Raw genomic sequence first — 23,425 nt, 5'->3', positions numbered from 1 at the left:
ATGGTGATGGTGATGATGATGATGGTGAATGTAACTTGTAAGATAATCAAACATTCTAGTAGCACAATATTTTTTATAGATATTCAGTTAACATTCTAGTAGCACAATATTTTTTATAGATATTCAGTTAAGTAAGTATAACATGCAAAAAAATTTCTTGTTTATGAAATTTTATTTTTGAGAATTTATAGTCTTATTACTTGCGGTTGCACTGCAGAAACAGGAAAGATGGATACCTATTATATTCTTACGTACACTCAGACACGACTCGACTGACGAGTACTGCAATTTCAAATAATATATATTATTATAATTCTCTTTGTACTACACTGTCAACAGATGTCTTGGGTTTGAATTTAGTCGGGCAGTAATATTGTTTTTTTTACTCGGTATCAGTCCGGGGTCTAGAATTTGTGCCCGCCGTGGTGAAAGGCTTACTATCTATCCCATCTTGGGGCAGAATAGGTTGTATACGTGGTGAATAGTAGGTGAAAAATACACTACTGGAGCCCCTATCTACGCCTTCGGCGACATTTTGTTTGAGTGTATGTAGTATATATAGAGTCAGTACACACATACGTGTGTACTGACTCTATATTAATATTGTAAAGCTAAAGAGTTTGTTTGAACGAGCCATTTCATATAATTAATGTCCAAAATGATACTTAATTGAAATTCTGTCTGATAACTATAACTTTAATGTGATGCAGACTGTCGTTGCAGACCTATATGTAGTTAAGTAAGTATTTAGATACCTATACAAGTATCAATAATTATAAATCTATTTTGGTCTTGTTTGTAATGTGTTTGTGTAGGCAGTTGTCTGGTACAATGATACATGTGTGTATATAATTAATGACCTTTGTGTGGCTAGTGTAATACGAGATGGCGGTAACAATAGTCGTGTTTGCTTTCTTGGCCTCTACGATAAGTACACTCGCGGAAAAGGTCACTTTAAATGATGTTTTGTTTAGTGGCGGCTACGAGTTTATAGATCTGACACATCCATATGATAATAATACAGTTTATTGGCCTGGTCATCAAAAATTTACGTTTACCAAAAAGATCGAAAATATTCAGGAAGATAAATCATGGTGAGATCATTCTTTTTGAATTCTTAAAATCTGCACGCCATATATACCGATTAGGAAATACTAGTAATAGCTCGTAGTCAATACAGCACAGAATAGAGAATAGTACGTTCTTATTATCAGAGTGCCTTTTAATATCCATCGGCATAGCTACGAATTTTCTCTAGGGCTGGTAGTTGAGAAGCAAAAATAAAGTTGAAAGGCCTGCACCATGCAAGGCCCCTGAAAGCGTAAGACTTTTACTAACATTGAAATGCGAGCGACAAGTCCTAGATTAAATTCTTTTGAAGATACGGTGAAATTTCGACAATTCGTCACATCACATCCTTATGTGATGTGAAGCTTCCTGAGGCAGCTTCAGCTTTAATTAGTCTTTAGGAACACGTTGCATATTAAACCTGCTGGAAACTTCAACTCATACCATAAGTGTTCAGGTATGCTGCAAAAGAATTTTCTGCCGCCGAACATGGGGGCACGCATTTGGACGCACCATACCACTTTTTACAAACGGGCGATTATGTTGGGGACATCCCGCTGGAAAAATTGATTGTACCCTGTAAGTTAATAATATGGTTTAAATTTGCAATTATATTGCCTTATATGATTTACTTGAAGGATTTACATTTTTGTTTATGTTTCAGTAATAATAGTTGACGTTAGTTCAATAGCCAACGATGATGCCAATTTCGTACTCTATAAACATCATTTGGACTATCTTCTCAATTATAATTCAGGACAGCCTTGCATTTTGATATTTAAATTTGGCTGGAGTAAATACTTTCACGATCGGAATAAGTATTTAGGGATCGGAATAGACCAAAAGTCTTTAAATTTTCCAGGTGAGCGATATTTTTATTTCAAACCCATTTTTTTTGGTCTAAAATGTTTTAAAAGAACTTCATGCATAACATAGTATATAATTACGGGGTATAGTAGGTATAGATGCTGTTACGCAACTTGACCCTTCGCATGGCGGCGAATCGCCCGAACGATTGCTAGATAAGGCAAGTTTATCTCCCGCACCTAGCTCAAGCCCCGCCTAGTGGGTTAAGTTGTTTGATAGTATAATTGCGGTGAATTTAAGTATCCCTTTATATCGTAAGATGTAATACTTTCAACGCATCTATCGAATCGTGCAGAAGTGCGCCCATTCCAGAGCAGCCTTCGTCTCACTTATATCGATACGTAGTTGGGAAACCAAGAACATCTATGTGACTTAGAAGCACAAACAAGAAATTTGTATTTATTTATGATTATTATCTATTCTGATGAGTCATATTATCGTAATTAACATTTCAGGTTTGAGTGTAGAGGTGGCCCAGTGGATAACGACATCCTATAAAAATGTTGTGGGCATTGGTGTTGACGTAGCGTCTGTGGACCCAGGTTCGGTTAAAGAATTAGCTGTACATAAAATTTTGTCAAGAGCTGGACTTTATAACATGGAAAATGTCAAATTGGACAGAGCCATACCCGGTAAATAAGTGCTAATAATAATAATATTATTATTATGACAATAATATATTAACACACCAAGTTATCAAGTCGCACGTTACAAATGTGACTAACAATCGAAAGCAGCAATATAGGTATTGGGTACGCTGAAAGGAAGAAAGAAAAAATTATTCGCACAATATATCGCATAACGCGTTGCGAATTGAATCGCCTCCCTTTTGCTGCGTGCGATTTTTTATTACTATAGTTTACAGTCAGCAACGAAAGTAGCTGAATAAATTCAAAATTTCAATCGAGTTTTTTAATCCCCGATGAAAGACGACGGGTGATGTACCGAATTTTAGGGTGTGTATATGTGTACCTTTGACTGTGTGTGGCAGGTTGTAGGTCCCAAAAGGGTGGACTGATTTTGATGGTTTTATTTTTTTGGTTGAAAGCTGATGTGTTCAATATGGTTCCTGGCTACAATTTACGAAAATTTATTCAGGCGTGACTTTCAAATCAGAATTTATTTTCAGATCATGGATGCACTGCTTTGGTTATGCCAATGAAAATAGCTGCAGGTACTGGGGCACCACTGCGGCTTGTAGCTATTTGTCCGAAGCCAAAACCAGATAATTTCTAACAGTTCTGTATACAGCAGATAATTAATAATTGACATTCCATTTAAACATAATATTGACATTATAAATATTATTATGTTATTATTTATTAGATATTGAAAATATAGTCTTAATTTAAAGAAACGTTTATTTCGAAAGTTGCTTACATCAAAGGCCTAGTTGCCATCGAAATGAGCATAAACTAGTAGCGTTCTCAAATAATTGCGAATAATCTTTATAAATCATTGAACATAAAGGTTATGTTGACCAATAGCTACTGTTACAACTCTGTAGTTACAATAATATTTTTAGGCCATATTAACAAAAAGTGCTTTAGCACGTTCTTTTTAACTTACAATCAATTTAAATCATAGAATGTAACTTATAAGGTAAGTTTCGTTAAAGTAATAACAAATTGGGCAAAATTAAAAACCTATTAAATTTAAAGGCTACAGTTTAATATTTGCCCTAAACACAGTTCAATATGTACTAAACAATTCGGTGGAATGTTTATCTACACATCTCTAGGTAGTGTCTACCAATAGATTTAAGTTAAACATCAAATACTATAAATGTTCGCATTTATAACGAGAATGTTTGCGTACGATTAAGCAAAGTCGGAGTCATCGCACTTAAGAAAGATATTATTAACAGTTAGTATTTCGTTAATGATGTCTCCATTTTCACTTCTTAGTTCCACTAGAGGCGTTTCATCAACATAGTCAACTATTGATGCATCAAATGGTCCTTTGTCCAGCAATATGTTTGTGTACTCTTGTGTAATGTCATTTATTTTGACATCAGGATTTAGTTTTATTCCATATAACCGTGCAGTAACAGTTGCAGGTGGCAACTTAGCCCACTCTTCATTAATTTCTCTTCACGTCAGCTAAAGAAACAATATCTATATTACCATAGTCAACAAATCTAACTTTTATCTTATTTTGGCTCTCACTATATTGCAAGATTGAAGCTCTGTACCATATATTGTCTTCAGGGAAAAGAGCGATACATGCTTTATTTTCTAATATGCCATTAATTGGAGACATATTAGTTGCGCCAGCATCAACTTCTTTAAACATTTTGTCATATTCTTTAGCTGTATCTTCATCGTGAATTACACTGAGTTCCAATAAGTTAGGATCGTTAATCAGGCATATGTTACATTTTAATTCTGTATCGCTATGGCTGGGATACTTGATATAATTCCCGCCAGTGGAATCATCGTCTTCTTCTAGCATTTGAGCCCAATCTTTCCCTTGCATTGATTGTAAATCAATTGATTGCTGAGTGGACTGCGACCTTGTACTTTCACTGTCGTCCTCCACTATGTAATCTGGCCCAGAGTCAAGAGATTCGTTTACAATTGTTTCCAACACTTTATTTTTTACTGGCTACAAATTTTCTTACAACAGGTTTTGAGCCATCTGTATAGACTGCCATGTCGAACTCGACAAGATGATCATTAATCCAGAGTTTATCGTATTTCAATTCTATTGGCGTGATATCACCACTTGCTTCTTCACTTATTTTAACAAAACATTCCTTTTCAACAACAGATTTGTGTATATAGTCCAAAGTCAGTCGGTCCCATTTATTTTCCACTGGTTTGATACGGCTTAAAATACACTTGTGTGCTTGAATTGGAATTTGGTGAAGTGTAATGCCTTTCCTGATGTTGGTAAACGCACACACTTCTTCGTTTCCATAATCGACATATTGTATCAAGCAAGTGGAGGCTTCCTCATTAACTGATATTATTCTACCACGATAGAATCGCTTATCCAAAAAATATTGAGCAACGCATGGCTCACCGACAGTCCACTTTACGAATTTTGCTTTAGGGTCGTGATTTTTAAAACGTACTTCGAGTGCTTTACTTATGAGCTCCAGTGTTGCTTCTTGATTAATATCATGTAAATAAATTATACCATCGTTGTCAATGTACCTAAAAAAGTAATATAAATAGGAAAAATGAATATATTTATAAATTCGAAAGTGAGCCTTTTGTCTGTACACGAAATTTTTTGATTTTCGAATTTGTTTGATAAATTGTATGGGGGTACTTTGAATACCATCAAAAGGCACTGGTTACTTAGGCTACTTCAATATGGAGTAAAAACATTAAAAACAAAAACTAAACATCTATGAATGGTATCAAAAGCCTTTTTCATCCAAAGAACAAATCGGTTTCTACTGAAACAAAACAACTGCGGGAGGAACCGCAAACTAAAGCTAGTCTCACATTAGTAATAAATATAGCCTTTGTTCATCAATAAGTTTACTTATGAACGCAAAAAAATTACGATTACGTAGGCTGAGTATGAAAATAAAAAACCTTTAGCGCTACAACGTGGGTAATATTAATAAAAACATCGTGTAGCAGATCTCGCGGGCAAGGCATAATGAAAAGAAGAAGAAGACTGGCAATCTTTTTAATATGGATTGCTCTTCTATTTTATTAAGGATACAGGTGTGTCTATAATTGTACGGTAAGCTGGAAACACGAAAATACTTACGTCGGCATAGCCATAAATTCCTTATTTGCCAACGGCTCTGGTGGTAGCCAATCGGATATGAACAAAACATTCGAAGCTTCTGGTCCTTCATCGTCTTCTGCGAGATCCACGGGTGTGGATGTATTGGACTCGCTGTCAGAAACAGATTTGATTACAAAAGGCTTCATTGGCATGGGTTCCAATTGCAACCAATCGTGCACTGAACCTTGCACATTCAAGAACGACAACATTTCGTCGTTTTCTTCATTATTTTCGGTAGGTGTTACCTAAAAAAAACATAAAAAAATATATATTATAATAATGTCATGAAATGAAATAAAATATTGCCATAATTAAGTTTACTGTACCTACCTCTTGAGATTTGTCCGGGACGCCCAAGCCTTGGTCGATGATTTTCTTATTAAGGCATCGCCACTCCGACTGGTTGGGTTCTAAGGCTCCGCCTTGTACTGTATGGTATACCCATATTTCGATAGGCATACTTTTGTTTTTAAAATTACCCAGCTTAGTAATAAAGACTCTTTTGTAAGCGTCAAGGAGTTCTTTTAGGTACTCCTTGGTGAGTGAAGGCTACTCTTTCGCCTACAGCGGGTATGACGCCGCAAACATGACACTTAATGGCTGCATCACCTATGGATGCGAATTCTGATGAGAGCTCTCTGAGGTTGGCTATCGGAATGGTTTCTATGAAAGCGAAATCACTGTAAAAATATTTTTAGCATTTTTCTCCTTCTAATTCAAGAATGACTGCTCGGCGCCATGTTTGGGACTGATTGCAAATTGTGCAACATCTGTCACCCACTTTCCAACCTTCTTTGCCAACTGTTTTATTTTTCGCATAATACTTTTGCATTTTTTCAAAGAGTTCATTGAATGTTTTTTGTTGATGAACTAACGAAACGTAAATTAACGAAGGTGACTGATAGTATAAAACTTTCGCTTCTAATCTTAGAGGGCCTTTATCTTTTGCCTGTAAATCTTCTTTATGGACTTTTTTAGGCATGTCTCTTTTCATTATAGTGATTTTATCTTTCTTCTGTTTAGGTGCAGGTATATTATCTTGTAGAGGATGTTTGTTGGTTATAACTTGTTCTTTATAGTCATGGTCTTTATTAAATTGAAATAGCCTGCAAATTAATATAAATAAATCAGTATTTCCGTAATCGGTTCAAGGATATGCAAAAATTTTATGCGTATTACTTTAATACAACGGAATGTGAAACTTATTTTATATACTTTGCCCTCATAGTGGTATCGATCGTACCCGGAAAGACACGGCGAATTTATATTTGATCATCTCATTGTTGATGCATATAATGTTCTCCGAGTCTGATTTATCATAGAGAGTCACGCCAATGGAGTCGCGGTTGCGGTTGTCTTCTACGTGAAGCTCTAGAAAACGGTCTTCAAACTTCTGCATGAGAGCCACTGAGCTCGCGCTCCATTTTTTATTCAGTGGCGTAACGCCGGACAAGTGACATTCCGTCGCCTGTTGAACGAAAATAATAGAAATATTGTGTTTATATTGGATACACAGTTCAATGTTTGTCAGTTGGATTAATTTGCTTAATTTTCTTTATACTGCTATGGCAAATATTTCATTGGATGTGACTGTAGCGGAGTGAGGTCCAGATAGTCTTGACTGACGAGAGATGTCGACAGTCGACACAACAATTATGCTGGCCGGTTGAACCAGATATACACAGACTGATCCCGTAACGCGACACACGCGGACCACTATGCGGGTTTTAACATGTCGTATACGGTGATCGCTATACGGGCACTTACAAAATATGTCCCACTACCATCAAGCAGATAAATCGTAAGCAGTAGCTAGTGGATATAGCGTGGGTACTGACGAGCGCGGCGACGGTGGTGAAGTGCCGGTGCAGGTGTCGCAGCGTGGAGTAGTGCAGCACGGCCACGTGGCCCACGTCGGGCAGCAGCACGCGCACGCGCGCGCGCCCCGCCAGCGCCTGCACTGCGCTTGCGCGCCCACGCGCCGCCCGCGCTCCGCCTCCGATTGCGGCAGCCGGACCGCCACCGCCATGCCTGCGACCGCCACACACTTGTTGACTAGCAATATGTTACTGGTACAGTCTGCACTTGCATTAGTGTAAACCGTATTCAACGTATTAAGTGTTGCACTGAAGCTATCGGGCGTATCAAGTCAAAGTAAAATATATAATAAAATTCTTGCACTCTTTAAAACACACTGACAACGTTATCATTTTTAAAATAGATAAATAATTTATTAGTTTTCCCAGAAATATGGTAAACAATAATGATTTTTTATTAAACAAAATCGATAGAGCTTAAAGTGCTCCCCATAGGAAAAATACATAAATAAATTATTCGTAAATCTTTGTATATTCCCGCCGTAACTCATGCGATGAAAACTTATGAAATGAATGCTCATGCCATTTGGGCAGGGCAGAGCCTTAATGTTACTTTGAAGAATCACAAAAAAACATTAATATCAAATATGTGAAAATATTTAATAAAATATAATTATATCTTACCAACTTCAGGCAAATAAACAGTTCCTGTGTTAGCATTCGAGCCGTATTCCTGTTCTAAATCTTCGCAAAGCTTTTCATACACGCTCTGGAGATGTTGCTGCAAGAGAAGTGTTAAAATATGGTCACACTTGTACGTTTTTTTAAAGTTTACTTAGAATGTAGAATAAGAAACGACAGGAACATCTGTGTAGGTATTGTGATTGGTCGAAAAACCAACGCGTGAGTCACATGTTTCGCTCTGGACACATCACAAACACACTCCAGAAAAGTTGTTTTTCTTACCTTTCTGACGAAAAATTTATCTGGGCTTACGATACATGTTATGTATACCTCTTCCACAGCTTTGTGTTTAAAGTCATTGCTACTAATGAACAATTTGCGTTTTTCTCTTATGCCGACTGGGACGGGGTACTAAAACAAAGTATACAGTTATTTTTATTCATTTCATTTATCACTTTCAGTGGTGAGAACTATAATATATTATTAACATTTTAGAAAACTAGACCGCAGAAAACTATTTAAAACTTAGAAGTTTTTATGCACATAATATGAATTTTTTTTTTGAATTCATATAAGGAAAATTATAGTCTACTAAGATTTACATTATTTTTCATAAGGTTAAAATTTATTTGATACTTATAAGAAAAATTAACCTAATTATATCATGCGACATTAGGTGTTATTCATTGCTTTTTTCCCGTGTAAAGCATTCCCACCACAAAAAGCCCTGAATCACTATATTTATCCATAGTGGTATCTAAACGAAGGCAGCGACACCTATTTAAAAAAAAAACAGTTAAACATTCAAATGTTTCCCATCACAGATGGGAGTAAATTATTTGGGTAAAAAGTTCTAGCCTTCCTTCACACATGTGAATCTATGATATTATGATATTTTCCGTGTGTCATATTTCATCCAAATTCGTTTAGCAGTTTATAAAGTCTACTTCTAACATACATCCAAACATTTTCTCAAACGTTTTCAGTTATAATATTAGTAAGATGTGTACTTGTGACTTACAGAGAGTTTTGGTTGTGGCATACGCGCGCGTTCGTGGAACACGAGCGCGTGCGCTACACTTACGCCATCTTCGTACGTCGTGACGTCACACTCCAACTTCATGGAACCATTGGAGTTATAGTGCACGCGACGAACGTGAATAACGGCTTGTTTACTGGAGAAAAAAAATACACATAACTAATGTGCCATTCAAAACAATTATACCGTATTCTTATTGTGTTTGTAAGAGCATATATTACATTGTGCAAATTTAAGTTTGGAAAATAATTAAAATGACTTACTTATCAATAATTTTCTGTATCAAATAAGCATCGTCGTTTGGTCCCAAGCCCAGCTCTTGGCTCGCAGTTGGCCAATGCGCAGTTGATCGCACTTAACGCGTGTGGATACTGCACTCTTGCAGGAGGCAGAAGTCGCAACCTTATCAATGAAAAGCAATAAATCACGAACTATTACCATTATGGATTAATAATGGATAATATATTTCAGTACGAAAATCTAGTTATCATAAATCGCTTTCCAAATTTATAAATAATTATAAGGTTTATTGAGTGCCATGGTATAATATTAAAAAATACGAACTTATCTCTGGTGACAATCTCCGAACTGCCGAAGTCTAAGCAGAACACGTGATATATTGGATTCTTGGGGTCTTTCCGGTCCACGCTCATGACTCGGCATCTTTGCCACATGTTATCCGCTTTATTGAACGCTAAATATACTTTACCTGTAATGTAATTATATTTATGTATTACGCTCATGTTATAAATTATAATATGGCACATAGATAGAAAAAATCTTCAGATTCTGGCAGAACAATAGCGTTTATATACGTGTGTGTCATTGATAGACAACGCCAACATGCACAAAAGTATCAATTGATTTCTTTTCGATTACTTTTTATCGAGGAATATTAGAAATATATTGATTTAAGTAAGAACTTCTGTATATTACCTTCCACTGCGTGATTTAAAGTAGGTTGCGGTAAAGATTTTGCGTTATTGAATTCACGAAGCATTTCCTTCACCAAGTTTTGATGGCAAGCTCTTTGTACGTAGAAATCATGTGGGCTTATTATATGAGAAATGTATATTAATTCTTGAGTCCCTGAAAATTTACAACTAATTAGAGGCCATTTCTTTGCAGGTAAAGGGAAATGACGGCCTTAGACGGAGCGAAGGTTCGGTGGGGAACAAAAAAAAAGTAGGATGATGCTCTATAAGTTAACAGGGTGTTATTTAAAAGAAAGATTCTCGAATCTGGCGTTTGCTCTCTCCTAAGGCCGCCACTGGTTGAGAGTAATTATGTTACCTTCATTAAGTTGCTTCGGATGGTGGCTGTCAGCGAATGGCTGAACGGGTTGCACTACCTGCCTTTTGTACATGTCCGCTAAAAATTGTTTACAAGAAATTAAGATATATATTGATAAAGTATTAGATAAGTTATGAAAGATTCATGTACTTTATTGAAAACATAATTGAGTACAGAATAAAGAAAAAGAGAATCGCCCTTTGCATGGGCGATTCCTTTTCTTTATTCTTGTTTAATTACATATTTTATAATAACATTTAAGACCATTTAAAGTACTTAAAAAAACGAATGTTGTCGCTTGCCTTTGGTTAAAAATAAAGAGTTTTTTACTTTGAGAACTTACCATACATTTGCATGTTTCTGTGTGGTGGGTCTTTTTGTGTTTGGTAACTCCTGCTAGACGAGTCGCTGCTGTAAGAGTTGAGCGACGTCACCGAACCGCTCTTGCTGCGGTAGTGCGGCGGCGCTTTGAAAAACGCGGGACCCTTCTGGACATCCTTCTCACATACTGTGTTTACCTTTTGTGCTGGTTTCTGACGGACATCTGTGAGTGACATAAAAATGTATTTTTAGGTACTGATCAAAATATTAAAAAAAAAAATATTCGAGTAGTATGCGAAACTCTGCCAGTCCATTCTCTTCCTTAACAGGCTGGGATAGCCTTGGCGCGCAAATAACAAAAAGGCAATACCTATGAAACCTAAAAAAGGATGCAGTCATACAGACACAGACATTACTCGGATAGCCAAGAGCGGCGTAACATGGTCTTAAATGTTTATCGCAGCCAAGGCAAATAAAAGGTAAGAATAATAATGTAAGTACCTTTAGGCATCTCCGGCGGGTACACAGGCGCCGGCGGAGGTGGTGGTATCTCTACGTCACCCAATTCAGCAGTAGTGCGGAGTTTATACGCAGATTTGACATTGCCTTCTAAACTCATGTAATCCGATATTAGGTTGCACAGGTCTTCATTGACAGCGATTCTGGACAACGAATTAAATACAATGTAAACACTTTTGGCTATGTGCATAACAGCAGTACCTCCTACAATTTGCAACTATAGTGCTTATGTCAAATAACGATCTTACAAATGTCTTTAACTTTTTAATTATAGGATAAAAAGGACGACAACAAATCGTATTTCACATTAAAACACATACATCGATAAGCTAAGTTTAGACTAGCAAGTTTTCTGAGTGTATATTGCGCAAGAATTCAGACGCGTTTACACTAGCGGCTATCCACATGCGAATGCGCGCAAGAACTGCAAGCTTCGAAAATGTGCAGATATCAGCATGCCGTGATTATTCATACGGTAAAATCCCATAAGTTAACTTTTGCGAATTTTCTTGCTAATTTAACTTCGCTACATTAGCACATCATTTTTATAGCACAAGTCACTATTATAAAGAAATAAGTTCATATTTAGACGTCAGTAAATATTATCGGTGTTTGTGTTATCACATTACAGACGGCCACGACTAAAACTTAGAAGTGTCGTTATTTATAAGACTCATGAGATCGCAAACAGCTACCTTGCGTTATTGTAAATTGCTTACGACTTACGAACTATGCTTACTTGTTTAAAGCTAGTTATTAATATAAACTAAAAAGATATAAATCAATAATCCTAGAAAATGTGTTCCATACTCTTGGATGGTCTTTATTATCTTATGTATTTTAATGTTTATGTTTTTAAATGTTTGATTCTTAATTTGGGTGAAATTTTTAACATGATTCATCAAGACACAATACGTCTTTTATAGCAGGAAAGAACTTTGGCAAAATATAGAGGCGTATAGAGAGTACACTGGTAGATTCTACAGTATGCTATACTTATTTCAATACAAAAAATCCATTAAACGCTTTCATCGGACTAAGTGGCGATATTATAAGTAGGGATGATAAAAATAATATACTTCAACTTATCCTTATCGTCGTCTTTGTCTAAGTACCACGGTGCTTCCGCTATTTGTTTAGCTTCCTCCAAAAGAGACCAGAGATTCAACTGAAATAATAATACGACATTCAATAACAAAAGAATACCCATTAATAATTTGTTCGCACACTCATGGCTGAACGCATTTCGATGCAGTTCTATCACAATAGTAACTGATACTTAGGATTAAAGTTCTGTTCTGTTAACGAGTTCTTACTGCCTATATGTAAACACATAGACAATAAAAAATTTCAATAGAAATATATAATTATGGGTCACATTTACACATATTTTTTTTACATACATTGTCTGGCATGAAGTAATATTTAGTTTAAGACATAGAAAAGTGTTGTATTTCACTGTGTCAGTTGCAAAACAGTTTCATAAAATTAAGAACAAAATATAAAAACTATTACTTGCGACAATTTTTGTGGATCCTCGGTCGATTCAAGAGTTTTCATAACTTTATGGGCTTTTTTTATGGCTTCTGTAATATCACTTTTAGCAGTTTCTAGAGATTCCTTCTCGGAGTTTTTCAGTGTGACAACATTGTCAATTACTTCCTGTTTGTGTTTTTGTATTTTATGAAAAAGTTTTGAAAAATAGTGTTCAACATTGGCCATTGTTTGTGACAGATGGGACTGAGAACCGATTTCATTCGAAATATTGTGCAATAAATTTCCAACATTCTGTAAAACAAATTATATATTTTTGGTAAAGTGAGGGTAAACACAATACAACTACTTCCAGTTATTGTACTTACTACTGCAGTTTTTGTGAGTCTTTTGAATGTCTCATTAACCTTTGGGGCGACGCCTTTTAGTTCAGTCAACATATTATCAAGCTGAAAAAGAAGAATGAAGGAATAAACATTCAGATTAATTAATTATCATAAGTATCTATAACTTGCAAACAAATAAGTCAAAATTCACGTATTCAATATGCATGGAAATATTGTCATTTTATTAAGAACTCTATAGAAACCGAGCATTTTTTTTTCAAAATTATACTTACATTTTCGCTTGTAGAGGCAACATTGTGATTTTTGCATGATTTGTCACCACCCACAATCATGCAGTCCATACATATAGTCTTGGAACAGTCTTTGCAGTAATATTCCAAAGGTTTCTCTTTGTGAAGTTTACAATATTTTGTTTCCACCTGTGGCTCTGAATTTTTAAAACAATATGAGGAAAATTTTATAGTTCATTTTTATAAAACATAATGAAAAAAAAAATCAACCACTACTTTTACAAAATCGCCAAACAATAATTTTGCATTACCTATATATTGGTTGCCAATTTTGGAGTCTATGACTAATGGAAACTGTTAAATTAGATATATATTTAATCGAATATACGACAACAATGTTCAATTTAAATAAGGCACTTTTTGTTAAGTCTTTATTTTTAATATAATAAATAAATTGCCTCGATGGCATAGTGCGCACGCAGTACGACTATCAGCCATTTTCGATAAACGATCCCAATCGCTTTATTCGATCTGGATCAATTAGAAGAAGGCATAGCTTGACATGCTTACAAATTACTTATTTTGATTGGTTCATTCTAGGAATCGGATTGAAACTTGAGATTGGGATCGTTTATTGAAAACAGCTGCATAGCGCTCCGGTCACGGATTCGGATCCCGGGCCGGGCAGTGGTATTGGGTTATTTACTTAGTATCAGTCTAGAGTTTGGAATTTGTTACCGATGTTGTGACAAGCTCACCGTTTATTACTAGATCATGGGACGGAACCCAGACGGCGAAAAGTGGGTTCACTAATTGCGGTTCTGTCTTGCACTTTCGGGATAAAAGGCGGGAATATGTGTGTGTTTAGAGCTTAATAAATTATGGAGAAATGAGTTAATAAACATTAAGAAAAAAATACATTACGAATTGAAAGCCTCTTCCTTTATTGAAGTTGCTATTAAGCACCTACATGCTGATATACTACAACTATAAAACTTCTATAAACAAACAAAATATACACTGTTAAGTAATAAATCAAACTTACCTATATTTTGTAGAAAATGGTTTTTGAATATTATGAAATTTTTGTGACTTTTGTTGAAACATGTTTCACAGAGGATTGTGGCGCATTGACGACACATTTTTGATGTGCATTGTTGACATTCCATGCACCTCCCTGTTCCAATATTAAAATAATTGTAACTGTAACTTTCACATTATAATTACATTATCTGGATTGATAGTTAAGTACTGAAATGTTGGCTTCATTTCATTTATCAATGCAGGCAGATAATATTGATAGCCGCCCTGTGGATTGGGGGCGTTTGGAGAATTTCACCACGGTATCCCCTGCCTGTCGTAAAAGGCGACTAATAGGGGCCACGATGGGGGTCGTCGGCGGGCAGCAGGGGGCTGTCCGCCCTAGTGTATTTTTGTGCGTTTTTGCACAATTTTCGGCTGACCCCCGGGATGGACGGCAGTGTGCAGTTGGCCTCATGCTGCCGTAGACGCCGAGGGCGTCCTTCGGTGCGTGGGGGCTCTTGAGCCCCTCCCCTCACAGGAGACGGGCCGCACTAGGCGGCACCGCGCAGGGGCGGCTGTGGAAGCAGACTTAGACATTTCCGTCAGAGGAAGCTCGCAGTCGTCCCTAATGCGCCGAAGAGGGCCACCGCGGAGTTTTAGTTGGTATGCCGTGCGTTGTATATAGGTTAGGGACTCGGCCCGGCGGTCGCCTGAAGGTCGACATCAAATCCAGGCGGCGCAATGCCGGGTCGTAAGGCACGGTGACCCCAACATAACCGCTCAGTCGCCCCCCACGAAGGCTGAGCGGTAGCCATAAGACACTTTCTCCGCGAAAAAAAAAAAAAAAAAAAAGATAATATTGATAGGGGTTGTAAGGCATGGTGAACACAACATAACTGTCCAGAAGCCCCATGAAGGCTGGGCAGCAGGAAAGTGGTCTATGAGTAAAAGTTTCACAACCTCTGATCTATAGTATACTGAATTAGTAAATTTAACATTTTTAAAGACAGTACTCGCCTTGGTTATTATCTTGCAACAGGCCTCGAAGATTAATATAGAACTCTTCATCTGGTTGATTGACATTTTTAGAGGGATTCTGGTATAAACAAGATTGTACATACATTATTATTTGAACATGGTTTTATGGCTTAAAAAATCTTTGAATTTTTGTGTCAAGGGAGGAAAAGAGAAAAAAATAGGTATTACAATAACCAAGTTATTAAACATGCCTTTAAGTCACAAAGAAAAATAAGAGAGGCATAAAAGCATGTATATTTTGATATGGTTTGCAGTAATACATACAGGACTCTAAAAATGTGATTACTAAGTAAAATTTAATATACAGAAACAAACCTATTATCTATTGTTATAACACATACCCACTTAGTCATAGACATTATTTATCTAAGCACGGAGCATTGCTGAGATAACAAGTCTGTTTCTCAGTGCAGACAGTATGGCAGTCTTCGCAGTGTGTAGACAGGGCCTTTGAGATTGACTAATATTGAAATACAACTTGAACTAGTTGCCTGTTACATAAACAAAGCTGAACCAACAGCAACCTGTCAGATAAACAAAGCTGAGAAACAGACTTGTGATCACAGCAATGCTCCGTCCTTAGATAAATAGCATCTATGAATAAGGAGGATAGTGTTTAAACAAATTTACTGAATATCCCATAAATATTGTGCTTCAAAATGCAATAAAACTTACTTGAATGAGGTTTAGCGCCAATTCTCCCAACAAGTATACATTGACAGGAAATATTTCATAGAAATGATTGTGATCCAAAGCCAGTAAATTAAGACTGGATGCTGGTACTTCAGTGTCTTGGTGGCACACTTTACATTCTATGGGTTCTTCGAACTTCATTATATTTCTGATGCATTTCTCACACATAGAGTGTCCACATGATAGAAATAATGGCAAATTATTCTTGTCAGCCTGGGATGTAGCTAGAATGTGATAAATATCATTTTTGAGAACAATTACATATGAATATCTGAAAAACATTGACAGAAAAGATTAAAATAATTTAGTCTTATGAATTATTATGAGGGTTATGCACAACAGTCAAATATTGTGTATGCACTGATAAATAATGTATAATCATGTTAAATTGGATAATAGTCCAATACACAAACATTCTCCGCACCCTGTTTCATTCCTTAGCAATATCTGTTGATGCTTTTAGTATTGAATAACAATATAAATTGCAAAAAATCAAACTTTCTGCATTAAGATTAAGAGCTTAGTATAGTTTATTATAATTATACTAAGCTCTTAATCTTATATTGAGAATATTTAGAAAATCATATTTTTAATTTTACGTAGGTTCTGATTATAATCAAGCCAATGTTTTCAAGGGATAGGTGTCAAAGGATAATTATATTTGGATTTGAACAATACTATAGTCAGTCTAGTTCAGAGCTTTGCAATTCAAGTTCTGGCCAATGTTACAGCTCATCAGTATCATATCAGTCAATAGTAGCCGACAGATGCTACATATGACAAACAATAATGTAATTTGTAGGATTGAAGCTGTAGACTGTACTTTTTATTTTTCGGCCTTTAAAATTTAATATGACGAAATTTTAAAGGCAGAAATATCCATGATTATTAATTATTTTTACATTTTTCTTTCAACTGCGAGAACTAATCACTAACTAGACGTGAATTTAAATTCTTTACTTGCCAATACTTGTTTAGTTACCTAGATTAAAGCCGAAACAAAATGTATGAAAATGGACCTTGAGCTACCACCTTAAGGGAATTGGTGCGATCGTTACGTGGGCGGCTAATATTATCGAACATTTGGAAAAAAATCATCCATTGGAAAAAGCTATAAGTATTGCATATTTTATATTGGTCAAATACAAATCGTGATAAAATGCGAGGGTAGACAAATGAATACTTTAGTACTAAAGTATTAATTTGCCTACCCTCGCATTTATTGTACTGTACAGTACAAAGTACAAACGCAACGGTAGATTGATATTATAATATTTATATCCTTGTATGTTATGGTAGTTTCTTTTATGATTCAAGTTATTACTGTATACTTACATTGATAGCTATAGAGTTGACTGCAGTTGGGACAAATTTTTCGAACCTTGTCCATTGTTGAAAATAGTAACAAACCGATGCCGGTTTTTATACTTGAGAATTGCAGACCAATTCAATGCTTATAAAAGAGATACGCATACTTTTGTTATTTTATCCATTTACAAATAGTTATTAGTTGTAAACAAAAGCGTTACGCACTATGTAGGAAAAACAAACTATTATTTGCTGTGAAAACAAATTCGGTAGAAATAAAGACAAATAAACTAGACCAGAGAACTAGACTAGAGTCTAGACGTCCACGTTTTTAAACTCATGCATCAGACCCGTTTAACTCGGCGTAAAAAAGTAACACAATAGCGATGAGCAGCTATCTCACTTTTCACGATTTTTCCATACATTTAATGAATCGTTCCTTAAATGTCTCTTTCTACACAACGTCCTTTATTAGTGTGTGTATTATAGTATAAGCTGTCATTCGATCGCAAATAAGCGTCTCTAATCTCGGATTCTGAAACGACGCGTAGCGCCATTTTTATTGTGGTTAACTTTTAACCGCTGCTTTGAAATTGAATTTTCCGTCGCAATTCGCTATTTTGATTTGAAGGCGGTTTTCATTTATTTATTATCTAATTATAGTGCTTTATTGTGTGTGAATGTTTTTGTAAACAGTATATTATAAAAGCAATCATTTAGTGTTTACCAGTTTAAACGTGTAATTGTTTTTTTCGTATAGTTTGATTTATTTGATAATATAATGGTTTATAAGTGCTCTGTTCCCGGGTGCAGTACTCGAGGCCGAGGTATTAAATATTATAGTGTGCCGTTCACAAATAAAAAAAGGTGGGAAGAGTGGTTAAGTTTATGTCCATTCCTACAAAATTATCCTCCTACTCAACGCGAAAACATTCGTTTTTGTCATAAACATTTTATTCCCGAACATATAAAACAGAATCTAAGATTAACACCTAATGCGATTCCTTTAGTAAACTTAGGAAATACAGATAAATATAAAGTTACAAACCGAGATTTGATATTAGAAATTGAACCCACTAGTAGCATTACTGAACCCTTTATTTTTAAAGTAGTTAACCCTTCTGAACTTAATCGACCCACTATAGAGCAAAATTGTTCTATCATACAAGAACATCAAAGTTCTGAGCTGTCTAGCACGGTATCAATTCATGCTTCATTGAATGAAGCAAATAGTAGTACTCCAACTCAATTTACTCCCAATATACCTCACAATACGCAATACCCAATATGTATAACCCCTTCCACATCAACCACCATTGCTGTGTGTAATGAGCACAAATTAAAAGTCACAGCCTAGTTAAACGTAGATTAACTAATCGTATTAGATTAAATCCCAATGAATGTACCCCTCGTAAACGAATTTTACGCTCTTCAATTCACATTTTAAAGAATAAATTACGTCTCTTGCAATCAAGGTATAAAAAGTTAAAGACTAGATTTGACCTTCATGCACCAAAAACAAAGGTGTTCTTGAAAAATATAACATTTTGAGTACATATGGGAAATTATTAGTAGATTCACAATTACGTTTGACTGGTAATTCATTAAAAGGTCGCCGTTACACAGACTCAGAAAAAGTTTTTGCTTTATCATTATATAAGTTAAGCCCTAAGTGCTATAGATTTTTACGAAAACATTTAGCATTACCATGTAAATCCCGAATTAATTCTCTACTCAGCAATATTCCTTTGAGGCCTGGTATTAATGACTTTATATTTCAACATTTGGCAGATGCTGCCTTGGATAAACCCGCAATAGACAGGCAATGCACATTAATGTTTGATGAAATGTCCATTAAAAAACACTTAAATTTTAATTTCTTTACTGGGGTCATTGAAGGTTTTGAAGATATAGGTTCTGGCAAACGCACAAACAATGTGGCTGATAAAGCTTTAGTTTTTATGTTACGGGTTTGTTTTCTCCTTGGAAAATTCCAATTGCATTTTATTTTGCTCGAGATGGGGTTAAAACATTTGTTTTAAAAAATATTATTAAAGAAATAGTATTAGCAGTTTTTAAATCTGGATTCATAGTAAGAGCTACAATCAGTGACCAAGGTTCTGCCAATGTTGCTGCTATTAAGTCATTAATATCAGATTCTAATGCTGAACTCCTACGTAGTAACAAATATACCAATGACATCTGTTATAAAATCGGCCCAAACCAACTGTACCATATCTATGATGTACCTCATTTATTGAAATGTTTTCGCAATAATTTTCAGAAAAAACCTACTCATTGGCAACCAAAGGGCAAAGTGGGAGTATATTGAGAGACTTTATAAAGTGGATGGTTTTGGTGGCAGAGCAAGAAGCACCAAACTTACTGAGAAGCACATAAATCCAACTTCATATGACAAAATGAAGGTAAATAAATATACATTGTTCTATCACAGTTCTGTTTACAAGTCTTGACTGATTGATAAAAGATTGAAATCCTCCCTTATTTAAGCATGATTATTGTACTTTGATAATTGCTCCTAATATACTTTTCAATATTGACATTATTAAAAATTACCCTTATACAAACTCTAATTGGCCTAACTGGCATCATATTTATTGTGCTGCTTCAAATAATAATGCATCAACTGTAGGCATAGGAGTTTGTCACCTACAAATTAATATTATAAAAAAACCTCCTGGACTGGATTTATTTTGTCGACAGCTGCCATAACAGTTGATAACAGGTCAAATAATGCCATATGAATAGAACTGTGCTTATGAAAACCTTTTAGATCAGCACAGAATAATTTATGTTTTTCGAAATATGAGTAATGAGCACAGTTAGTCTGTAAATTACTTTCCCAATAACTTTTGAAAATTACGAATTTTTGCTATAACCATAAAAAACATTATAGACCTATAATTCTTCATATTACTTTTTTGGAATATAATATATTCATTATCCATAAATGTTATGTTGCTTTCAATAATATTAACAAAAATTCTTCATATTACTTTTTGTATAATAATATATTCATTATTCATAAATGTTATGTTGTTTTCAATAATATTAACAAAATAATAAATAAATTCATCTATGCATTGTCTGTGAGATTTGTATATGTGATTATTTTTATGTTCGTTATTGACTCTTGATACTTGTAGTATGAATTTGTTAATTATTTGCCATGCAGCTTTAAACTTATTTTTGGAGTTATTTATGAAATTATTATTTTGGGCTTTTGAGTTATCTTTATGATTTTTCTATAAAGTGTAGAGTATTTTTAAACAATCAGTCTATTTTTTCAATTCGGTTTAAATCTATATTCCCATAATGTCATGTCGTGTGCCAAATATGATACATCTACCTTATATCACCGCCTTATTTTACTTGAAATCCATCCTTGTTCTTTTAACCATGACATAATAAATAAAACTTTATGTATATTCATCATACAGAATCATGTAAAAAAATATATATTATTTATAGATTTAAAGAACACTGACTTAAGGTTATAGCTTAAGGTCCATTTTTCATACATTTTGTTTAATACGACGAAATTTTAAAGGCCGAAATATCCATGCATATTAATTATTTTTACGTTTTTCTTTCAACTGCGAGAACTAATCACTAACTAGACGTGAATTTAAATTCTTTACTTGTCAATACTTGTTTAGTTACCCAGATTAAAGGTGAAACAAAATGTATGAAAAATGGACCTTAAGCTATAACCTTAAGTAAATTATTAAAAGTATCACTGTCTTTCACATTGTTCGACAATTTATTAGACAGCTGTGCACCAGGGTCGTAGCTTAGCGGGGGGTGAGTGGTGGTGGGCTACCTTAAAATACTAATGCAATACCTTAATAATCAACTATAACAAACTAAACATTTTCCATTTCTTATAACGAAGCCTAACAAACTAGATGCTTTTTAATTATATATTCCATATGTGGAATCCTCTAATGAATGAGTCCTCTAAATTGCTCAGTAACAATTTGACATCGTCGGGAGAATTAATGGACTTCAGGATCTTTAGGTCATCAGCAAACATGAAAGGTGTGGAATGATGCAAGCAATTGATAATGTCATTTATGAACATATTAAAAATAACAAGTCCCGAAATGGGGAGCTCCTGTGGGCACCCCCAGAAGCAATATGATGGAAATTGGAACTAAAACCATTAAGAACCACATGGTAAGTGCGACCAGTAAGATAAGATTGAAACCATTCATACATGTGCCAAGAGTACCCATACCCGGATAACTTCTGCAGCAAGAGTTCGTGAAAAACGTTGTCAAAAGCCTTACTGAAATTTGTATATATTACATCAGTTTGCATGTTATTGTCTAAGACTCTGAAAGCAACTCAGTAAAAGAGACCAAATTAGTGCTTGTTGAGCGAAATTTAACAAAACCATGTTGGTGTTCAGTTAAAAATGGTTTGAAGTAAGCTTCCAGATATGGAAATACTACAAATTCAAAACAATTTTGCCATAGTAAAAAAATAGAAATCGGTCGATAGTTGGACATTAATGTGTTATTGCCCGACTTGTGTATCGGCACCACTCTAGCTACCTTCCATTTCTTTGGAAAAATTCCGGTTTTCAGTGATTTTTATAGATTTTACAAAGTGGACTAGTCAGATTTCTTGTTCATGCAACAATAAAATTTGGTGGAATATTGTCTGGGCCAGAACCTTTGCTTATATCAAGAGTCTTAAGTTTACGTGAAACTTCATTAAGTGTGATGTGCAACGACGTAAAACTACGAGTCCAAGTCCGAGGAGTAACTCGCACAGCTATCCATGAAATGATAAGAAAAATTCGGGTTAGCATCGACATTCGACTCCATTAGTATCTTTCTCGTACACTGATGCAAAGTGCGAAGCAAACATATTACATATTTCAACTTCTTTGGAACTAACTTGATTACCATCGGACATCGAAGCTGGGAGAAAGCAAGATCCTCTTCTTTTGGCCTTGATGAATGACCAAAAATGATTATAAAAATTTTAAATATTATCTTCTATACTTTCAAGATAATGTATTATAACATTTATTTAATAAGGATCTGCAACTCTCTCTGAGTAATTTAAATTCTATTCCATTTAACGGGTTCTTAAAAATTTATAGCATTGCCGAAACTTATTTTTTCTCAACATACATATGAGGTTGCGATTAAACCCAACCGGATACTTATTACTTAGTTTAAATTTAGGTACATAAAGTTGATAGTCTCATGTAAAATACCGTAGAATTTAGTGAGCATATCATTGACGCCGTTGTGACCAAGTACCTTTTCCCAATCTACATTATCGAGATGTTTCCCAATAGCATCGTAATCGCCTTTCGTATTCTCGCATCGTATCTATGGGCGCAAATTTATATTTAGTGATTATATTATTATGAAAAGTCTAGAATATTAAAGAATGATATTTAAATAAGTATTTACAACCGCAATTTGTTATTTATTAAGTTTCAGAATAAATTAGAAACTGTATTGACTATTTGAGTGTTTGGAAAATAATGGATATTTATTTATATCATTATTTAATTGTTTATGTAATCTAAACGTCTAAAGTAAATTCAATTAGAATTGTTAATATTATCCTGATTTCTATATCATTGTTTTAATCTATAAGTAAAATATTCACACCTTGTTAATAGCGGCATCTGTTAGAAAATAATGTAAAATAATAGTTTGCTTACTTAAAAGTTATTTATGTAAAGTAATATTATATCTAATTATGTAAAATTCATTATAATATTAATTTTGAATATTCAGCTATAACCTACGATTTATTGTACAGTAATTTTAATTATTTTTCTAAAAAGGAAGTTGCAGTTAAATTCACTATGACTCAATTGGATTATATAAAGCCTGGTCATTTTAAATTCACTTCACTTGTGTTCCAAGATCAAGAGAG

General features: G+C 34.8%; 1 protein-coding gene, 1 long non-coding RNA gene and 1 pseudogene across 3 annotated transcripts in view; 2 read left to right on the top strand and 1 right to left on the bottom strand.

Moving 5' to 3' along the window:
• Nucleotides 1-821: 821 nt before the first annotated feature.
• Nucleotides 822-3,595, top strand: LOC119190003 (kynurenine formamidase-like). 2 transcript variants are annotated; one of them, XM_037440954.1, is made up of 5 exons: nt 822-1,094; nt 1,526-1,647; nt 1,733-1,930; nt 2,391-2,567; nt 3,052-3,595. In XM_037440954.1, exons 1-5 carry the CDS (start codon nt 886-888, stop codon nt 3,162-3,164), a joined length of 819 nt encoding a protein of 272 aa, XP_037296851.1. In that variant the 5' UTR covers nt 822-885; the 3' UTR covers nt 3,165-3,595. The 2 variants fall into 2 exon arrangements, with proteins under 2 accessions (XP_037296851.1, XP_037296852.1); XM_037440955.1 differs by having other exon boundaries at nt 831-1,094; nt 3,065-3,595.
• On the bottom strand, nt 3,279-17,839 carry LOC119190004 (annotated as a pseudogene).
• A 217-nt stretch (nt 17,840-18,056) lies between these two features.
• The window catches only part of LOC119190005, an 11,219-nt gene continuing 5,850 nt past the window's right edge, over nt 18,057-23,425 (top strand). The window contains exon 1 of the long non-coding RNA XR_005112714.1: nt 18,057-19,920. This is a non-coding gene — a long non-coding RNA (uncharacterized LOC119190005). The remainder of the gene's footprint in view (nt 19,921-23,425) is intronic.

The sequence above is a fragment of the Manduca sexta genome, chromosome 21 (genome assembly GCF_014839805.1).
Source record: "Manduca sexta isolate Smith_Timp_Sample1 chromosome 21, JHU_Msex_v1.0, whole genome shotgun sequence".
Lineage (NCBI taxonomy): Eukaryota > Metazoa > Arthropoda > Insecta > Lepidoptera > Sphingidae > Manduca > Manduca sexta.
Note: the sequence above shows the minus strand (reverse complement) of the source record. Positions and strands in the feature narration are given on the sequence as shown.